Source organism: Oryzias latipes, chromosome 20 (assembly GCF_002234675.1).
Source record: "Oryzias latipes chromosome 20, ASM223467v1".
Classification (NCBI taxonomy): Eukaryota; Metazoa; Chordata; class Actinopteri; order Beloniformes; family Adrianichthyidae; genus Oryzias; species Oryzias latipes.
The window spans coordinates 20167665-20188308 of record NC_019878.2 but is presented as its reverse complement, the minus strand read 5'-3'; the positions used below and the strand labels follow the sequence as shown (position 1 = coordinate 20188308).

Below are 20644 nucleotides of genomic sequence, written 5' to 3'. Positions count from 1 at the left end.
GCACACAAGAGCAGCAGAGGACTCAAAGGAGTGACCCAAAGATTTGAACCCACAATCTCCAACTCTCAAGGCATAGAGTCCACTGAACAGGTTATAAATTTTAGTTGAAAACTTCATAAACATTTATAAAGAAAAAAAAGAAGCATAAAAAAAATGTCTTTTCATGATTTGAAAAAAAAAAATCCTTTCAAAACAGCCTCTATCCTAAGAAATAAAGTTCTGATGTTGAAATTAGGAATTTCTCTCAAAAGAAAAAAACTTGTTGCAGGAAAAGAGCACAAATAAATTGTAGACCTATAAAAACATTAAAAAAAACATTAAAAAAAATGTTGCTTTATTTTATTTTTTTGCTGAACAGCAATTTTAATTTAAAATGAGCAACAGTTTTAAACCCAACCATAATATAAAGAAGGTAAACAGTCGTTTAGTGCCGTTTGGCTTGCTGGATTAAATTTCAATCCGTAGTAAACAAATCACTCGCAAAAATATTTTTTTTTATTTTACCGGATGGTCAGTTATTTCATGAATCCGCCACCCGGTTCCTTTTATTTCCTGCTTGCCTGTGAGATTTCACTTCCCCTCTTTCAGAGAGATCTGCGAGAGCTTGTTGGAAATTGTCTCACAGACCACCAGTGAGCAGCCATGTGACAGGATATCCATCAGTTTGATTAAGAGGAGAGAGACCCTGAGCCTCTGTGTCACTGCTGCTTTCTGCCAAACACCTCAGGACGCAGCAGACCCCTCTCTCTCTTATGAGTGAAGAACTGGCTTGCAGCATCAAGTAGGGAACACCAAACTACAGACCAAGGATGTTGCCTTACTCAAACATCATAGTTTTTTTTTGTCTCCTGCAAGTCCTCTGCATCTCTGCAAACATAGGTAGGTATGATGGGGACATTTATTGTTCTAATGTGTTTCAGGATTCGTTACTTTGGTCTCTGGTCTTTCTCAGACACTGGCTCCTTCCTGATCTTCAACCAGGACCACAATAAGTGTGTAAAGGTAGAGACTGCCACCTCGTTAACATTAGCCCAATGTAATCCCCATGCCAAGCAGCAGCAGTTTCGCTGGGCCTCCAACTCTCGTCTCCTCAGTCTGTCCCTCAAACTATGCTTAGCAGCCACCGAGATCAAAGACTGGGTCAAGGTGGTCCTCTTTGAATGCGATGAGAACAGTGACCTTCAGCACTGGCAGTGCAAGAACGATACGCTCTTTGGTCTAAAAGACCAGGACCTGCATCTCAACTGGGGCAACCGCAAAGAGAGGAATTTGATGATCTACCAAGGATCAGGAGTCTGGAGCCGATGGAGGATGTTTGGTACAATGGGCGATCTTTGCTCCAAAGGGTTTGAAGGTAAGAATTCCGATTCTGCATTGCATCAGTTTCCAGTGTCTACAGCTGTAGTCCTTCACCTTCATAGATATTGGAAATATTTATTAAAGGGTCATCCTGTAGTAAGACTGGTTATGTCATAAGGTTGGTACATTAGAAAATGTTTGGATAAAACCCCTAGTGACATTTTTCTGTAAAGTTCACACATTTGAACTCATTCGTTATTGATTTAAAGCATTTTTTGGTAAATTAGAGCAAACCGGTTTAAAACAAACAGTCTTTGGTATCACATTGGTTGTGGTTTTTATCTACACCCTCTTAGGTTTTATTAAACCATAACATTTTAAGTTGCAGCTAACGGTCTCTTCAGTTCCACTTTTAAATCCATGATTTTTGCCCCTTTAGAGATTTTTACTTTGGCGGGAAATGCATTTGGGGAACCCTGTCAGTTCCCATTCAAGTTCCAGGAGAAGTGGTATGCCGAATGCACGAGGGACGGCCGCACAGATGGACAGCTGTGGTGTGCCACCGAGAGGGATTACGATAAAGAAAAAAAGTGGGGGTTTTGCTCCACCCAAGGTAGGTGTCAGACATTTTAGGCCCATCTACAATGTTCCTCACTCCTCTACAGCTGTGAGCTCTTTGAATGTGCAAACATAGCAGCAAACATTTCATCAGGTGGTTGATATTCACAGGTCTGGTTTCTGACCCCACGTCCCCATTTTTCCCCAGCAGATAAGCAGTGTCACTTCCTTTTAGGTTGTCAACACAGCACTGTCCTTGTTTTATAAAGTTCATCTTTCCCCTTATGTTGTTCTAAGCAGGAAAAAAAACAGGAAAACAAAAGGAATGTCATGTTTTTAAAGCAACTACCTTCAAAGAGTTTAGAATTTAGGCTTTAATTATCTCTCCTCAGCTCATTTGAACCCATATAGTTTGTTTTTTGACATAATCTAGGATCCAGTGGCTGGGACTCTGACCCAGTCACAGGAGTTCAGTATCAGAGGAATGCGCAGGCAGCGCTGACCTGGCATCAGGCCCGGAAGAGCTGCCAGCAGCAGGGAGCGGACCTCCTCAGCATAGTGGAGCTGCATGAGCAGTCTTACATTTCAGGTATAATGACCACTTTTCCCAGTAATTGTAATGCTACGTCAATGAAACTAAAATGTTGTAAAATTCCCATGTTGACAAAGGGCTGACCAGCCATTTGGGAACATCTCTGTGGATTGGGCTAAACAGCTTGGATTTTGAGAGCGGATGGCAGTGGAGCAACGGAAATCCATTTAGATATTTAAACTGGGGACCAGGTACCTGCATTGAACCAAAAATAAAATGACAATAAGTTAACTTTTTTTTATATATATAAATGTCCAATTCCTTTTCCTGCAGGTCATCCCTCCTCTGAACCGGGGCTCAACTGTGCAACAATAAATGCAGGAAAAGCCTCCAAATGGGAGAGCAACGCCTGCACCAAAAAGCTGGGTTACATTTGTCGAAAGGGAAATTCTACCAACCTGCCCCCACCGCCAAGTAAACTCTCACCTGACACAATCATTGAGAACTGGTTCATCATGACTTCGCATCAGATCGATAAGAGTGTCTGCTCTTTCCATGCACAGTCAAAGGGCCAAGCTTCTGCCCCAGTCACTGGGTTCCCTATGCAGGAAACTGTTACTTCTTGGAAAGAAGTAAAAAAATGTGGAGGGATGCTTTGGCCGCCTGCCGCAAAGACGGAGGTGATCTGGCGAGCATACACAGTATAGAGGAGCAGAGCTTTGTCATTTCTCAGACTGGATATTGTAAGTAATCAAGTATTTACACAAACACTGATGTTTAAAAATACAGACAGTATTAGAGAAATTGCTGCGTTAAAAACCACTTTAGATGCAATTTAAATTTCTTGTACATAAAAAGGAAATCCACAGATTTACATGTTATGAAGAGAAGATTTTTAGGGAAAAAGGGGATAGCAGTTGATCTGCAAGCTGGTGACACTCATTAAAAAAATGTCAATGTGGAAGAAAGAAGTTTTTGTAATTTTGGACAGAACCAAGCTTGTTTTAGATCTTTTTATCCTCAACTGGATGCAGAAAGAGCAGAAAAAAAATCCTCAGACTCTGAAGATTTTGTTAAACCAGCAGTTGTACTGAACGCTAATGTAAAAATTAATAAATAAAGCCATTTCAAATAATGCAGATCGAATTTGGCTATTAAAATCTTTTTTTTTTCTTTTTACTTCAGCGCAGACGGACATGCTCTGGATCGGTTTCAATGATCAGAGGAATCAGCTGCTGTTTGAATGGTCCGATCACTCTCAGGTCACCTTCACCCAGTGGGATACTGGGGAGCCCTCACACATCATCAACCACCAGGAGGACTGTGTTCTCATCCGGGGCAAGGTAGAATCAGTAACGTAAAAGGGCAACAATCAGCATTAGGCTTAATAATCTGCTTTTGTGTTTTGCAGGATGGAAAGTGGGCAGATCACACATGTGAGAAGATGCATGGTTACATCTGTAAAAAGAAAGCTTCCACTACTATGTCTGAAGGCAATCAAGAGGAAGTGAACCCCGGATGCAAGCTTGTGAGATTCTTTTGAAGAACAAAAAATTATTTCCATAATAAACATCAAATGTCACTACGTTTTCCTCTCTTTTGTTGATAGGGTTCCTTTCGATTTGGCTCATTCTGCTACAATATTGGATCCGAAACAAAAACATTTGAGGAGGCAAAGCAGGCATGTGCCAATTCTGGTGGGAATCTGTTGGACATAGCTAATAGGTAAAATGATCATTTATTAGAGATGGAGATGGATGTAACTTTTTTAGCACTGAGATTTGGCAGAAATCATGTAAAATATTTCTCATTTTCACACAGATATGAAAATGCCTTCCTGGTCAGCTTGGTGGGTTTGAGACCAGAAAAATATTTTTGGACAGGTTTCTCCAACACAGAAGATAAAACCATCTTCAAGTGGACGACAAATCGAAAAGTCACCTTCACTCATTTCAACGCGGGCCAACCAGGTAAATTTAAGGTTCTTAGCATATAGAAATTAAACCTGCACTAAAACTAAATGGTTACATTTCTCTACAGGAAACTGCTGTTTTGTAAAGACAAAACAGTTTAATTTGACTTAAGTCACAGAAGAAGAAAAAAATCTTAGGTGCACTTGTCACAACTTCAGATTGCTTTAAATGCATATGACTTTTTTATTTAGTAAAAAATAAATAAATACAATAATTTTTTGAGTTTTGTTTTTTGAAAGATAAACACCACTAAAGTAAATTTGATTTCAAAACAACACAAACGCAGCTTGACCATCACAAACCCACTCACACTCACTGCTTTAAATAATCTAAGAGATAATGACCAAACATCCAGCAGCTGTGGTGATTACAAACAGCAATCATGTGTGGTGGTTCTTACAGAGTACACGGAAACAGGAAGCCCAAAAAAAACCCTGACATGAATGCAAAATTTAACTAAAAATAACTAAAATTGATAACAAACAAACAAAAAAATTTGTAGGGAAAAAAGGTTTTGATATTTAGAGGAATATTTTACAATAATAATGGTTAAAAGAATACTGCATGAATTTGTGTCACCTGACTGAGGTATTCAAGAACATAATTGTAAGTCAAGCTTCAGACGTGTTATATGAATTGAACTCAGAAATGGAAAAGAAAGATGTATGTATGTATGTATGTATGTATATATATATATATATATATATATATATATATATATATATATATATATATATATATATATATATATAAATATATATAATAAATATATATATATATATATATATATATATATATATATATATATATATATATATATATATATATATATATATATATATATGAAATAAATCATGGAGGAGAAATCAGTTGTGGTTTGGGCATGGTCAGAATTATATGACACCAAGACAAGAACCACGAGATTTGCACCGCTTCAACATTTCGCACCAAACCCCTTCCAACTTTAGGTGGTGGATATGCGCTAGTGTTGGGTAGCAACAGTCCAGTGTCAATATCATATGCTAAATCTGCATTATTTAACAAGCAACTCATGCAAGGGTCTGAACGTGGCTTTAGAGGATAATGTAACGATCACAAATGCATTAGCAGCATTGAAACACCAAAAAAATAAAAAAGAACAATTTCTTGCATTCAATTTGCTCATTACTTCACTAATCCTGATACATTTTTTATATTATTTTTCTTGCATTTTTAACAAAAGACAGACTACAGGGATGTGTCGCTATTACAACTGGGATATTTGCTGGACTATGGGATGTTATTAGCTGCACAAACAAGGAAAAGTACATTTGCAAAAAGGTGGCAGACAATGTGCAGATGACGACGGTTCCTCCCACCACCCCAGCCTTGAACTGTGCGCCTGGTTGGACCCCTGTCGTTGAAAGGAACACCTGCTTAAAAGTAGGAGAACAAGGTCAAGTAATCCATGAAATCAAAGTGGTTTCAAAGAGGAGAAAACAGATCAGACCTCTCTTTGTTTTTTTCACATGAAAAGATTTACAGAAAAGAAAGTGCTTCAAAGAAAACTTGGCAGGAAGCACAAGACTTTTGTAAGACCATTGGAGGAGACCTGTTGAGCATACACAGTACGCGGGACTTGAACAATATTGAGTATGCTTGGTTTTTTTTGCACGCATATGTATAAATAACCACAGTGTAAGTTTAGGTAATCATCTGAAATATTGTGAAATCTGTTGGCTTTAAGGTTTCGTAGCTCTGCCTGGATCGGCCTCAGACTGCAGGGAACCAATGAGGGATTTGCATGGAGCGATGGTTCGCCTGTAAGAAGCATCTCATTGCAAGAACAGAAAGCTTGTAGTACATTTCAAATTACCAACCCACATTTTTTTTTCTAAATCATAACCTAGTTTGAGTTTGAGAACTGGGGATACGGAGAACCAAACAACCACATGGACAGTGAACACTGTACAGAGATTCATCAATACTATGGGCAGTACTGGAACGATCGAAACTGTGAATCGTATAATGACTGGATCTGCCAGATCAAGAAAGGTAAAGTGTAACCAAATGAGTGCTAAGCCAAAACGAAATATTTTTTTCATCAGTTTAGATTTGTACTTGTTACATTTTCAGGTGTGATTCCCAAACCCGAGCCTACTGTAGTTGAAGAAGGTATGTTTACAATGATTTTTAATGTTGACATATATTAAAACACCTTATTTTTCTGACCTAAGGTGGGATCCTACTGAGTTGCAACACAAAATTGGAATAAACTTTGCAAAGTCCCAACAATTTTTGCAAGCAATAATAGTGAATTAAAATAAATAGGAATAACATACAAATTGCATCAGACTTGCTTAGAAAAGGTAGAAATTTCCTTTGAGTATTACCAAACATGTATGCTTCTAGAAAATCAGGTGCCTTTATTTTGTCCTTTAACCAGTATCACATTAGTTGAATAGGTCATCTAGGGTTAGATTTTGCAACCGTTTTCCAGAAATGTCAAGAGTAGCAGCACTTTCCTCTCGAGTTTCTAATAACATGTGGAACAACCTACCAAAAAAAGAAATCCTTAAAATAGTCACATAGTTATCTTAGGGTGTTTTCGGACTGGACACAAATGGTTTGTTTTAAGTGAACAAGAGTTAAATTCCACTAGTAACGTCACGGGATCTAAACAGAGTAGGAAGGAAGCACCCATGACGATGAGACACAGCAACTCATTGAAATTTAGTCGAATGAATGCGGGGTCATCAAAACAACTTTTAATGTGATACACATTGCTTTTCACCCTTTTCCTGAAAATCTATATGTCATAAACACTTATCAGCATAGCGAGCGTCTCCTCAGTAACTGCCTTGCTGCTTGCCTCCACCATACCGTAGCAAATAAAAAGTGTTGAACCTGATGTTGATACAGACGTTCAAAATTGGTCAGGGAAATATGAATTTTGAATAGATGAACTATCTTGACAAGGATTGCATAGCTTAGGACTTCTATTATTCTGTTTCTTATTGTTTTGCCCCGCCCTCGTAATTTCTGGCCTATGTTTAAATAGATCATTAGTCTTGTAGTCTTGTTTACAAGCTTTGGTTCTGAACAGGAAATCCACTTGGCGGCAGTTTGAATACAGATCAAACGCAAGGCTCAGGACTCAATAGGGACTAAATTAAGCGGACTGAACAGGTTGCCAGTTTGCAACTTGCAGGGTAACACACACATTGAAATTCACACCTAGAGGCAATTTAGAGGCATCAATAACCTATAAACTATTTTTGGGACTGTGGGAGGAATCCACAGTACCCAGAGAAAAGAGAACTCACTCATGCAAACTCCACACAGAAAGGTCCCCGCTGGTATTTGAACCGGGGCCTTTTCGCTGTAAGGTGGGAGGTCAAACAACTGTTTAGTTTCCATCAATCAGAAAATGCAAAAATCCATTTTTTAAAGAGCTGGTGACTTTCTCAGAACATCTGTGATAGTTACACAACACTAGTTATTCAGTTCAATTCAATTTTATTTATATAGCCCAATATCACAACACAGTTGTCTCAATGGGCTTATAATTGTACAAAAACATAGAATCAGTCATGAAATATAAACAATAGCTAATTGCTAAACTAAACTAGACAGACCCTGGACATCCTTACCCTTGGACCTTCCTTCTCGAAGGGTTATGAGTTATGAGTGATGGCATGGAAAATTTGTCGCTAAATATATTTATATTTCTCTTTCTAGCCAGCTTTCAAACAGATGATACAATTGTAACTGGCTCAGTGGGTTTTATGAGCTAAATAAGGATTTCTTTTTGACTCTGCAGTTTACAACACCACAGAAGACGGGTGGATCATATACAACAACTCTCAATTCTACGTCAACAATGAAAACTTACCAATGGAAGCTGCCAGAGCGTACTGTAAGAAAAACTTTGGAGACCTTGCAGTCATGACTGGGGATAGTGAGAGGAAGTTCATCTGGAGACAAGTAAGTAATACTTTTTACAATTGTACACCATGTTAAGACTTTACGTTGAATTTTTTCTTGTACTTATGATTGAACAGATTGCAAGATTCAGTGACATGCAGTACTACATTGGTATGGTGGTGAATTTGGATAAATCCTTTAGGTAAATAAAGACGCAAAGTAAACAGCTGAAAATCTTTGGGGCTTTTGTTTAGGTTTATTTACATTTGTTGTGATATTTCTGCAGCTGGTTAGACGGCACACCTGTAACTTACACAGCATGGAATCATAACGAGCCGAACTTTGCAAATAATGATGAAAACTGTGTTACAATATACAGAGAAATGGGTGAGCCCAATTCAGAAGATCAATAAATACAAATAAATCAATAAGTGTCAATAACTGCAAAAATAAATTTGTTTTTCATTGTGTTTCTATTTCTTTTAGGCTACTGGAATGATATAAACTGTGGTCTTGAGCTTCCTTCTGTTTGCAGACGAAGCAATAGCTTCATAAACACAACAATGGCTCCAACCGCAGTTCCTAATGGCGGGTGTGCGCCTCAGTGGATTCTCTTCAAAGGAAAGGTAACTATAAGAACAAATACATAACTAGAATGAATTTCCCCTTCTTTTCTCTTTTTTAAATAAAGCTTGACCCACATTTTCAAAGTGACACTAAAATCTTCTCTTGAAAACGCCAGTGCTACAAGTTTTTTCTAGGAAATAATAAGAACTGGCGGGATGCCAGGGAATTCTGCACTAATGAGGGAGGAAACTTGGTGTCTATTCTCAATGAAAATGAGCAAGGTAAACAGTTAGCACATTGTCTTATACACTCCTGATCAATATCTGAAAACCACTTAAGAAAATATAAGACTTTGCATGTTGCACAGCTGGACTATTACAAGGTTCTAAATATAGCTTCAAATACATAAAGAAGAAAAAGGAGCAAGAGAACAAATCATTTTAGTTGCCGATGTATTCAAAATAGCTACTTAAATTAAATATACTGTCAGCTAATCAAAAGTTCAAGACCTTTAAAAGCCAGAATTTGAAAAAAAAATTGCCTTCAATACTATTTTATAATAAGTAATCATCCTGTCAGGATCTCTTGATGGAAAAGGCAAAACAGATATATATTTTTGAATGTGGCAGAATTGTTGAGCTGCCTAAGCGAAACCTCTCACAACGTCGCTGCTGATGTTGGATGCAGTAAGATGGTACTTTTAATGTTTTTAAAGATCCTCAGGGTTACAAAACAAAAAAAGTCAAGTGTTACACCCAAAAACATTTTACCGGCCCTGGGCCGGAGGATCCAAAGGGTTGTCCGCCAAGACAAGAGACAATGCTTGACCCAGATTAAGACCATCGCTGGTGCTGACTGTTTCCAAGTAACTATCAGATGACATTTGCATGAGAAGGGCCTCAAAAACAAAAATTGTCTTCAAAGGCCACGTCTCCATCAACGCCATTAAAGTGCCTGGTTGGACTTTGCAAGGGAACACCAAATATGGCACGTTCAAAGAATGTGGGGAGTTTTTTGGGAGGAGGAGCCATCATGCCCTGGGATGTTTTTTTGTTCAAAGGAACGATGGATCTTCAGGTTGTTCAAGGGCGTCAAACCACAGTTGGCTATGTGGAGACATTGCAGAGGGCATCCCTCATGACCAAGGGCTTTGTCTATGTGGTCATGATTGTATTTTTCAACAAGACAATACTGCAGTTCATTTGCCTGACCAAGGGCTTCTTTCAGGTGAATACCCTCACTTTTTTGGACTATCCTGCATGTTCTTCTGATTTACATCCTATTGAAAACAGTTGGGAATGGATGGAAAAATAAGTTTACAAAATTGCGCAGTGGTTCCAGACGGATCTCCTTGATCAACACATCTTAACCATTGGCACAACCTTCCCAAAAGCCTTTTAGAAACATTCACATCAAGCATGCCTAAACAAAATTTGAGGTGATCCACAAGAATGGTGGAGCTACTTAATACTGACTGTTTTGTTTGAACCCTTTAATTTCGGTTATGAGGGTATAACAGGGTTTTTTGTGCTATGATCCTAAACGTTTGATCAGTGGATGAACAGGCCATTTCAGTTAAATAGTTTTTAAAAAAATTACCTACTTAAAATGTTTGGCCTTTTGTTCACCTATTTTTATTTTACATTTCTGAAGCTCTACTTAGAACCTTGTCCAAATCCAATAAAATTTAAATTCTTGCCATTTCTTAACTGGTCTTAAGATTCGCTCAAGATCAAATATGGTTTTATTTACCAATCGTTAAAGGTGAGACTTTTTGAATTATTTGTTTTTTTTGTCAAGCGTTTCTTACAATTCAGATGTTCCACTACAATGAGGATTTTTGGATTGGAATGAACGACGTCAACTGGGAGATGCACTTTGTCTGGACTGATGGCAAAGGCATTTCATACACCAACTGGGCTAAAGGGCACCCTGTATCATCACCTGATGGTCGCTACATGATGGACGAGGTCAGAAATGCACCATATTTGCCCTTCTCCCACTTAAAAAGATGAGAAAGGCCTAAAATGTCTATTATAGAGCAGTGATGTTTTGGGGCTATCTCTGAGCAACATGTACTTTCAACTCCTTCCAAGATATCCTTTGGGGTTGAGATCTGGAGACTTGTTAAGCCACTCCAGGACCTTGAAATGCTTCTTTCAAACCCACTCCTTTTTTACCCGGGCTGTGTGCTTGGGATCATTGTCATGCTATAAAACTCAGCCATGTTTTATCTTCAATGCCTTGCTGATGGAAGGAGATTTTCACTCAAAATCTAACGATACATGGCCCCATTCATTCTTTCCTTTAGATGGCTCAGTGGAGGACAGAGGATCCTCTTACAAAAGAAGTTATAGGTCTGTGAGAGCCAGAAATCTTGCTTGTTTGTTGGTGACCAAATACTTATTTTCCACCATAATTTGCAAATAAATTATAAACAATAAGACGATGTGATTTTCTGCATTTTTTCTCATTTTGTCTCTCATAGTTGAGGTATACCTATGACCAAAATTACAGGCCTCTCTTATCTTGTAAAGTGGGAGAACTTGCAGAATTGATGGCTGACTAAATACTTTATTGCCCCACGGTATCTATATACTAATCAAAAATGTATCTTTAACGCACTAGATTGCTTAAAATTTGCTTTTATCTTTTACTTTGTTACACAATGTGTTTTCCAACACCAAGAGAAGCTATTACCACCACATTAACTAATAAATGCAGTTATGCAAAAGGTTCAAGTCACAGTCTGGGTACCATTTATGCTTCTATCACCAGGTACATATAAAATAAACATGATAATAGTGTAAAGAAGAAAAAATGTTTATTTAAAACAAACTAACAAGTTTCTGCTTGCAGGCTTTTGACTGTGTGATAATGACAGGCAACCCTGCCAAACTGAAAGGAAACTGGAAGGTGGAGGACTGTGGTGCAAAACGTGGGTTCATCTGCAAAAAAAATGTTGGTGCGTACATTGCTGGAATGGTCAACCGATCAGAAAATATGTAGACAGAGTGATGCACAGACATTTAATGTTTCTGTAAGTAGTTAAAGTTAATGATATCTCCCAAAAAATTGAATGTTTCTGATTTTTAAGTATAATTAGTGTAACAAATTTTAAGCAGTTGTAAAGTCAACCATGGAAACATTGTGATGCAAATGTTTGAGAGGTCTTGTTGGTTTATTTGTTAAACTAGAATGTTTTAATGGTCATAAAAATCACCACAATCATTATTTGAGCCTTAAAGCCACCAAGTCTTATTTTCATGCATTAAGAAAAGCAGAATTCAAGTGCAGCAAAACATTTTAATCATAAGGTATTTATCATTCTTAAATCCAGTTTAAAGATGTACATTTCATCAAGGGACAAACAAATAGATATCTCAAATATATTTTTGAGCAGAGCTGAGCTAAAGCTTTAGTCATAACTTCTCTTACGGATGGATACGGGCTGTCTGCAGGCCAAAAATGGGCACTTATTTGGCCCTGCACGAGATATGAAGGTCATGGACCATCACGAAGGCTTTAATTGTAGGGTCATGAAAAACAGTTTTCCATGGGACATACATTAGGATCAACATAAATTTTAAGAAGTATCTGCCAAATACTTCAAGCTTGTCCTATTTTTTTTCAGATTCCCAGATTGTACCTCCACCTACGACACCCCAGAACTTCTACAAGCTTGGCAATGATTCTTATAAACTGATTGTCCAGAAAATGAGATGGGATGAGGCGAGGAGACAGTGCCAAGCAGATGATGCAGATCTAGCCAGCATTCTAAATCCTGTCACCCAGGCGTACATGACCTTGCAGATGTCCAGTCACAATGAGCCTGTGTGGATTGGGCTCAACAACAATGTGGTAAAGGATCTACCAAAGATTAAGGGGTTCATGGGTGATTTTAGCTTTACAATTTCTTTCCAACAATTTGCTTAAATTGAATGAACATTTGTTTGTGTTTTCAGACTGGCGGTCGCTTCAAGTGGGTTGACAACTGGTCACTTTTTTATACCAAATGGGGAAAGGATGAGCCTAAAAGCAACTATGGTTGTGTGTATATAGATGTGGACAAAACATGGAAGACTGCACCATGCACCAACACCTACTATTCTGTTTGCAAAAGATCATCAGGTCTGACCGATTCTGCTTCTCGTCAAATCAGTCAAACAGACACATACTGCAGGTTTGCCAGCAGTTTTTGAGATTGAGAATTTTCTGTATTATTTTCAGAAATAGCTCCAACCGAAATACCACAGCATCCTGGCAGTTGTCCAGAGTCAAAGAAGCAAAGGAATTGGATACCCTTCAGAGGCCATTGCTACTCATTTCGAAGTTCAGTGGTGGATAATTGGGCCTTTGCCTCAGTTGAATGTATAAAAATGGGTAAGCAATGAACATTTCAACTAATTATCAATGCTGTATAATATTAGTGTGCCTTAACCTTGACTTTATGCTGCCACGATCTTTAGGTGCTTCTCTAGTGAGTATTCAGGACCCTGCTGAGGCAATGTTTATACAGAAAAACCTGGAACTCCTGGAGGATGGTGCCAAAACGTTCTGGATAGGTCTATACAAGTCCCATGATGGTAATGACAGAGTTAAGACAGATGTCTTTCACAAATCAAAAAGCTTGAATGCTGTGAACGTGTTTTTTTTTACTGTGCTTTCAGCATGTGGTGTTCACACAGGCAGGTCTGTCGCGAGCCAATACTAGCGCTTATACTCAGATAAAAGAAGCTTGGTGTGAAATGTCAAAGCAGTGCATATCTCAGCAATCTCCTCAAGGCTATTTCTTTCACAGCTTTATTCCGATATATGAAAAACTTGCACCATATAATTTTGTCTGGGCGCAAACTGCTATAAAAAAATATCTTCCTTTGATCATTTTTTAAACGGTTGGGACCTCTGTGAATCTGAATCTGAATCCCCGATTGGTCAAAGCTCAGCTGGTTAATTTTTTTAAGGCAAGTTCAATCGCTGTGTGTTTTGTATGAAGAGCCTCAACACAGACTAAAATAATGGTGTCTCAAAAAGTCATAAATGCAATAAACAGCATTTGCACATTTTAGAAACAAGTTGTTAGGTTTGCTGACATGCAGTACTACATTGCTGTATAGTAACCCAAACCTGATAGAAACGTTTATTAAAATGAAAAAAAAATTATTTTTGTTCAGATGAGTGGATGTGGATTGATAAAAGTGTTTTGGATTACACCAACTGGAAATCAGGAATGCCAAAGTCTGAATCTTGCGTGGATATCCATTCTGACAGTGGACAGTGGAGTACAACCAGCTGCAATCGATACAAGTCATATATCTGCAAAACACCAAAAAGTAAGTTTCATATAAGTGATGTTTTATTTTTATGAAACATCAAGAATTGGACTAATAGGTTGTTATCTTGTTTCAGTTATTAAACCTACAGAAAAGTTACCAGCTGTTGGTAAGTGACAAAACAGTACACAAAGAAGATTCTGCATGAAAAGTTGAAAAAGAAAACCCGTTGTTAAATTCTAATTTGTGTTTTTGTTGCCTCCTCAGCTCATGTAGTTCAAGAGGTTTCCCATGAATCTGCTGGGATCGCTGTGGCAATTGTACTCATTGTTATTGCCATAGTTGGACTTGGCGCTTTTCTTCTTTTGCGTAAACGGACAGCTAACCCTGAACTGGGAGAGTCCACCTTTGACAACATGTTATACTTTACCAATCTGTTTCGAACCGGTGGGGACACCAAAGGCCTGGTCGTCAACATAGAGGAGAATGAGCAAGCATAGACAGAATCAAGACAACCAAAAGATCTCAAAGAAAAAATTCTCAAAGAATAATTTGAAAACAAGTCTTCTATCATTGGAATGCCACCATCAAAGTTTTGTACATTTTTCTTTTAATTAAAACATTTAAATATGTTGTTTTTTTTTTTTTTAAGATTTGTTTCTTTTCACATTGGTTGAAAATAAACTTGTTACATTCTTGTTTCTGTGTAAATAAATGCTGTAAAATTGCAAATAAAAAATGACGTTACCTAAACACTTTTTTTCTGTGTGAAATTAACAAACACTTAACATGATTTTTAGTGATGAAAATATTAGAAATAATGAAAAATGCAACTTTTCATATAGTAAATTTCAAAATTCACAAAACTTCACTGTTCAAATCATCAATTAAGACAAGTTTATATCAAAAACATGATTAACTGCAATCAAAGGTATAAACAACTTATGCTAGGAAGGAGTAAAGACTTGTTTTTTTAATGTATTTTCAAGAATTCATAAAACGCTTCAAACAAAAGCCACCTTACTGCCTAATATAGGGTAAAACTAACCTGTCTCACGACGATCTAAGCCCAGCTCACGTTGCCAATTAGTTGGTGAACAATCCAATGCTTGGTGAATTCTTCTTCACAATGATAGGAACAGTTGGACAAAAGTGGACAGGATTTCATGCATGCCCACCAATCAAAAATCAGTGCAAAAAAAAAGTTCAGCGTTCTGTCTTGTGGGTTCCATATGACCCCACTCCCAACGTTAACGTGCTTTGGATAACACAAGGGCTAGGATTACACTCACTGGTGGCCTCTACCAGGTTGGACCCCCTTTTGCCTTCAGAACTGCCTTCATAGATTCAGCAAGGTACTGGAAACATTCCTCAGAGGGTTTGGTCCATCTTGACATGACAGCATCATGCAGTTCCTGCGGATTTGTTGGCTGAACATCCATGACGTCAATCTCCCATTCCACCACATCCCAAAGGTGTTCCATTGGGTCAAGATTTGGGGCCTCATTTATAAAACCTTGCGTAGGATTTGCGTCAGAAGTGGCGTACGGATGAAACATAGGACGTGCGTACGCACAGAAATATTCGGATTTATAAAACCGTGCGCACGCACATCCTACGCATCTTTCCCTTAATAAATCACAACCAATTCTAAATGCAGCGCAGCTTTTTGCGGCTTCATGACACGCCCATAGTTGCCCATAAATAGTCCGTGAAACGCCCACAAATGAATATTTATGGCTTGCGAAATCACGGCAAACACAGAGAGGAAATCAAAAAAACGTAACTTCACTCAATGTGAAGTAGAAGTTATCGTTGGCGAGGTGGAAAAGAGGAGAAAAGTGTTGTTTGGAGGGCACAGTGTGGGCATTACTAATGCCAAAAAGGCACGTGAGCGGCAAACGGTGGCAGACGCCGTTATGCTGTAGCCTCACAACCTCGGACCGTGGCCGAAATAAAAAAGAAATGGTCGGACATCAAAGTCGAGGCAAAAAAACGTCTAGCGCTCCATCGGGGGGGGGGGGGGCTCCGGAGCGCCAGATCCACCGGGTGACACGCGTGGTTCCTCCGAGTGCTCTTCTGTAAAAGCCCGGCGTTTTTTAGTGCCAAAAAGGCAGACGCCGTAAATGCTGCCTGTAGCCTCACATCCTCGGACCGTGGCCGAAATAAAAAAGAAATGAAAGAAATGGTCGGACATCAAAGTCGAGGCGAAAAGACGTCTAGCGCTGCATCGCCAGAGAGTGTCTGCCACGGGTGGGGGACAGGGGACACCGGAGCTGACCCCTCTTGATGAGAGACTGGCGACTATTATTTGGGGAATCCCTTTAGTGGAGAGGTGACCGAGGCGGAGGGGGACAGACGCGCCAGATGCACCGGCTGACACGGGTAAAAGAAATAATTAAAATGAATACAGTCAAGTCACATGTATGCAGTCTACACAATTTCAGTTTATTAATATAGAACAATTTTATTTTAGCTGCTGGGGTTTCCAGCGGGGCCAGTGGTTACGATACTGCAGCTGAGCAGCCGTCTGGACCCAGCGTCTCCACGGCACGCGGCTCTCAACCCTCCAGCAGTGGACGTGTCCTCACCGATGCAGTCCTTGAAATGCAGAGGGAAGTCATTAGTTCAGAGAGGTGACCAAGGAGTTGGGCGAAATCAAGACTGACTGAAATAAACTGCACGATGAGGGAATTCTTGAATAAATAATATTTTCCACACCTCTTGTTCTTTACAAGTGACGCATCACTTCCAAGTGCTGGCGCACAGCAGCAGCATTTGGCTCAAATGCGTGGGGATGAGGTTCAGGGTAGGGCCAACACAGCAATCGGTGCCAGGGGGTAGAGGCACGTTTTTAAGCTGTGCCACATTGTGTAGCACAGCACATGCCGGCACGATTTGGCACACACTGTCACTTTCACGTGTTTCTTCCATCTGCCGACGGTGTCGCCGTTTCTCATTTCACCCGTTTTTGTGCGTACGCCTGGGTCGGAGCTTGCGTGAAGGACCGCACATTTTCCCGTCAAGTTTGCCTTTTATAAATCTCAACTATTGCGTAGAGAGTGGCGTACGCCTTCTTTTGTGCGTACGCAACGTTTATAAATGAGTCCCCTGGTGACTGAGGAGGTCATTTGAGTCCAGTGGACGGATTCTCCTGTTTAAGAAACCAGTCTGAGATGATTCCAGCTTTATGACATGGTGTGTTATCTTGCTGGAAGTAATCATCAAAATATGGGTACACTTCGGTCATAAAGGGTCAGCAACAATATTCGTGGTGTTGTAACTTTATGCTCAATTGGTATGAAGGGGCACAAAGTGTGCCAAGAAAATATCCCAACACCATTACACCACCGCCAGTGTGAACCGTTGGTACAGGACAGGATGCATCCATCCACCCAGGTTTGTCTAATAAAGTGGCCAGTGACACTATGCTCTTTGTGGCAAATGCACTTTAGAAGGTTCTTCCAGAAAGTGTTTTACTACCTTTTTTAATAAGCTAATTCAAATTAAGACTTACGTTTATGGAGACAAGGCAAACCAGAGTGAAAGTATCATGGCTATGGCCGAATCCGAATTCTTCCCCTACCCCTACGGGCTCTCCCTATCCCTACATTTAGTCATCCAAATGGAGAGTTGTTGATAAATTGTGTGTTCAAATGCGGACATTACTCCCACTTGTTGACGGCAACAATATTCGGCGGTCAACTACATTAGCGAGGAGCTGCTAAAGCTCAGAAATACGTTATATCGGTTTTATAACTTTAAAAAGGTCATGATAAAAAAAAAAGAATTACTAACATTTGTATGTAAACGTCTATGCATCAGAGCACACCCATGTGAAGAAAAGCACTTCTCCTCCGTGGCACAGCACGACACGAAACACCCTTATGGCAGAGGGCTTGGTATCCCTCTGCCGCGAAGGTTAGCCTTTAAAAAACCTATTTCGGACAACCATACCCTTCCACAGGCCCCTAAAATTGGAGGGGTAGGGAGAAGCTGTAAGGGTATTGGAGGAATTTGGATTCAGCTTAAGATGGGCCTTTGTTATTCATAAAGGTCAAGATTTATTACATTGAAATTTTTAATTTATTATTATAAAAACATAAGAAGAAAAAAATTCTCTAAAATTCCTAAGTTGCACATGAGCTGTTAGCATGTCAGACTCTAGTCAAAGTCCTTTATTTTGCATATAAAAGAGTCTTATAGTAGTCACGTCTTAGGGAAACACTTTAGTCTAGAAATGGCAAAAACCAAAGGTGTTACAGTTATTTTAAAATGAAAAACAACACTTTTGATATTATTCACTGTTGCTAACATTCCTGAAAATTTCTGCCTAATCTGTAGTTACCCATAAATACTAATTATCCTCCCCTTTCCAGATTCCCTCTCCCTGCCCATGTCTCTCTCACTAGCATGCACTAATCCTTTTGTTGTGAACTGAGGGGCCCAGGTTCCGACTGACCATTTGGCACTGTAAGGACTGGTTCAACTGAAGGGTGCCTGCAGAGCCCTCCTGTTCTCTGTCGGATTAGCTGTTCAGTCATGAATGCCTCCCTAACCAGGAACAACGTGTTCTCTGTTGTCCCCCACCTCTCTTTGACTGTTTTGTTTGATTAGCTCCTCTTTGTTTGGTCTCTGTCACTTCCTTCACTCAGTCCTGGGGACACCTGAGTCAACTAAAGGCAACAGAAATATGAATTTCAGGAGCACTACATCATGTTTGTTGCTGCTGCTTTTTTCCCCTCTGGGAGCTCAAACCAGTAAAGACCAGGAAAACCTGTCAGCATTGCTCAAAGGCCTGGATCTTTTGACGGGTGACAAATCGCGGCTGCAGAACACAACCAATGGCTTGATCTCAAAGGTTCTGCAAGCTGTGAATTGTGCAGAAAGGATGACCCAGAAAATGTGCAACAAGGTAAAACCCACTTCTGATTCTATAATAGCATAGTCGAGCAACAGTAATCTCCTTGGAATGTAAATCAATACTGAGGATGAAGCACTTGACGTCTTTGGTCAAACAGACCAGCTGGCATTAAGAATTCCACAGTTCTTTCCAACATCTGGTGATACAATCAGATGTGTATGTTTTGATCTGTCAACTCAGTTATATATTTGCCAGATGGTAGTTGTGATATTTTTTTATTCACCACAATCTCTCACAACTTGTTTGTGTTTATTTGACTGAAATCATTTTCCCAAAACTTTTTCGCTACGCCCACACCAGGCATGTGACACGATTTTAAGATCGCGCTAAACACAGGTTCTGTAACACGCGTATAGCCCATGGTGTTCACACTGGACAAGCAGGGAGGGGCTTCTTCTTTCTTTTCTTTTTCTACTGTTTATTAGCGCATGTCTGTCACTTACAGTTGGAAGAAGTTTGGTGCAAAACGTCAAAGCGGTGCAAATCTTGGGAATCTTGTTCCAGGTTTTTTTCTTTTACAGCTGTCTTCCAACATATAAAAGACGTGCAATATAATTCCGGCCAGGCACAAACCCCAATTATTAATTGGCACTTCCGTGTATCATTAGAGACATCATCCATGTGTCACAAACAAATCCGACTCCCTGATTGGTCATAGTTCGACCAAGTTTTCATTCAACACACGTTAAATGGTTGCGCATTCCGTACTCATAGCTCGAAAACAATTGTAAAAAAACTTGCATAGCATGGAAGGGCGAAAGGGCATTTCCATGTGTTTATAGACTTTTCATTGGAAGTGGCTGCTTGAAAGCACATTGCTAAGGGCAGTGTGAACATAGCTTTAGCCCTCCTTAGGGGACAACAAAACTGTCCTTTTTGCACAAGCTAAAGTTCTCCAAAATAAAAATAAAAAGTGTTAAAGTGACCTCTTTTCCACCGAAGAACAGATGACATGTTTTTTTTACTTTTTTTATTTCATCAGCTTAAAGTTGTTTTTATTTTGCTTATTTCACAGTGCCTGACATCAGAGGTAGCCCTCTCTGTGATAGACGATCATGAGAAAGGTTATCTCAACGAGGAAGACTACCAACGGATCTCCACGGTTCTGCTGCATTACATCATTAACATGCAAAATCTCTGCAGGCCAAATGCTGCCTCCCCTTCATCCCCTGGGGATTTGCAGTCTTACATTCTGTCCCTTGCAAACATTCATCCAGCTGAGGACAGTCAGTTTCTGTCAAATGAGGAGATAGAAAGTATGCTGCAGCTCATCAACCAACACTACCGGCCCTCCAACCAAGGCTCTCAAGTAAGGGAGGGATTTTCCATAGACTTCTCATGTCCAGTCAGATGAAAATGTGGATTTGACATGACCTACTTGAACCTACAGTGCATTGATGCAGCTCGTCTTCTAGAAGATGTAGATGCAGCGGGAAATCCAGGTGTTGGGATGACGTCTGTGCCCAAACTAGCGGCAGCTATCATCAGCCACATCCTGCAGGGTCACACTTTGAAACTGAGCAATCTCTCACACCCCGATGTCTTTACAGACTACGTTTTTAAATATGTCAATCGTACGCACTACCTGGAGATAATGGGTAAGCCAGAGAGT

The 20644-nt window shown here is 39.6% G+C and overlaps 2 protein-coding genes across 2 annotated transcripts in view; both read left to right on the top strand.

The window, feature by feature from the left end:
• Positions 1-646: 646 nt before the first annotated feature.
• mrc1 (mannose receptor C-type 1) lies at positions 647-14861 on the top strand. The gene is made up of 30 exons (XM_004081303.4): positions 647-879; positions 953-1354; positions 1739-1912; positions 2291-2446; positions 2527-2640; positions 2723-2863; positions 2953-3132; positions 3575-3732; positions 3801-3917; positions 3999-4114; positions 4211-4359; positions 5585-5784; positions 5879-5994; positions 6089-6164; positions 6252-6396; positions 6478-6516; positions 8165-8328; positions 8406-8470; positions 8555-8655; positions 8755-8894; positions 9011-9116; positions 10636-10805; positions 11695-11800; positions 12470-12696; positions 12801-12966; positions 13066-13218; positions 13305-13421; positions 14010-14168; positions 14245-14277; positions 14376-14861. The coding sequence occupies exons 1-30, from the start codon at positions 810-812 to the stop codon at positions 14606-14608; spliced, it is 4293 nt and encodes a 1430-aa protein (XP_004081351.2). The 5' UTR covers positions 647-809; the 3' UTR covers positions 14609-14861.
• A 3628-nt stretch (positions 14862-18489) lies between these two features.
• The window catches only part of slc39a12 (solute carrier family 39 member 12), a 14518-nt gene continuing 12363 nt past the window's right edge, over positions 18490-20644 (top strand). The window contains exons 1-3 of the mRNA XM_023950434.1: positions 18490-19023; positions 20048-20341; positions 20423-20630. Coding sequence (XP_023806202.1) covers positions 18802-19023; positions 20048-20341; positions 20423-20630 — 724 coding nt within the window. The 5' untranslated portion in view covers positions 18490-18801. The remainder of the gene's footprint in view (positions 19024-20047; positions 20342-20422; positions 20631-20644) is intronic.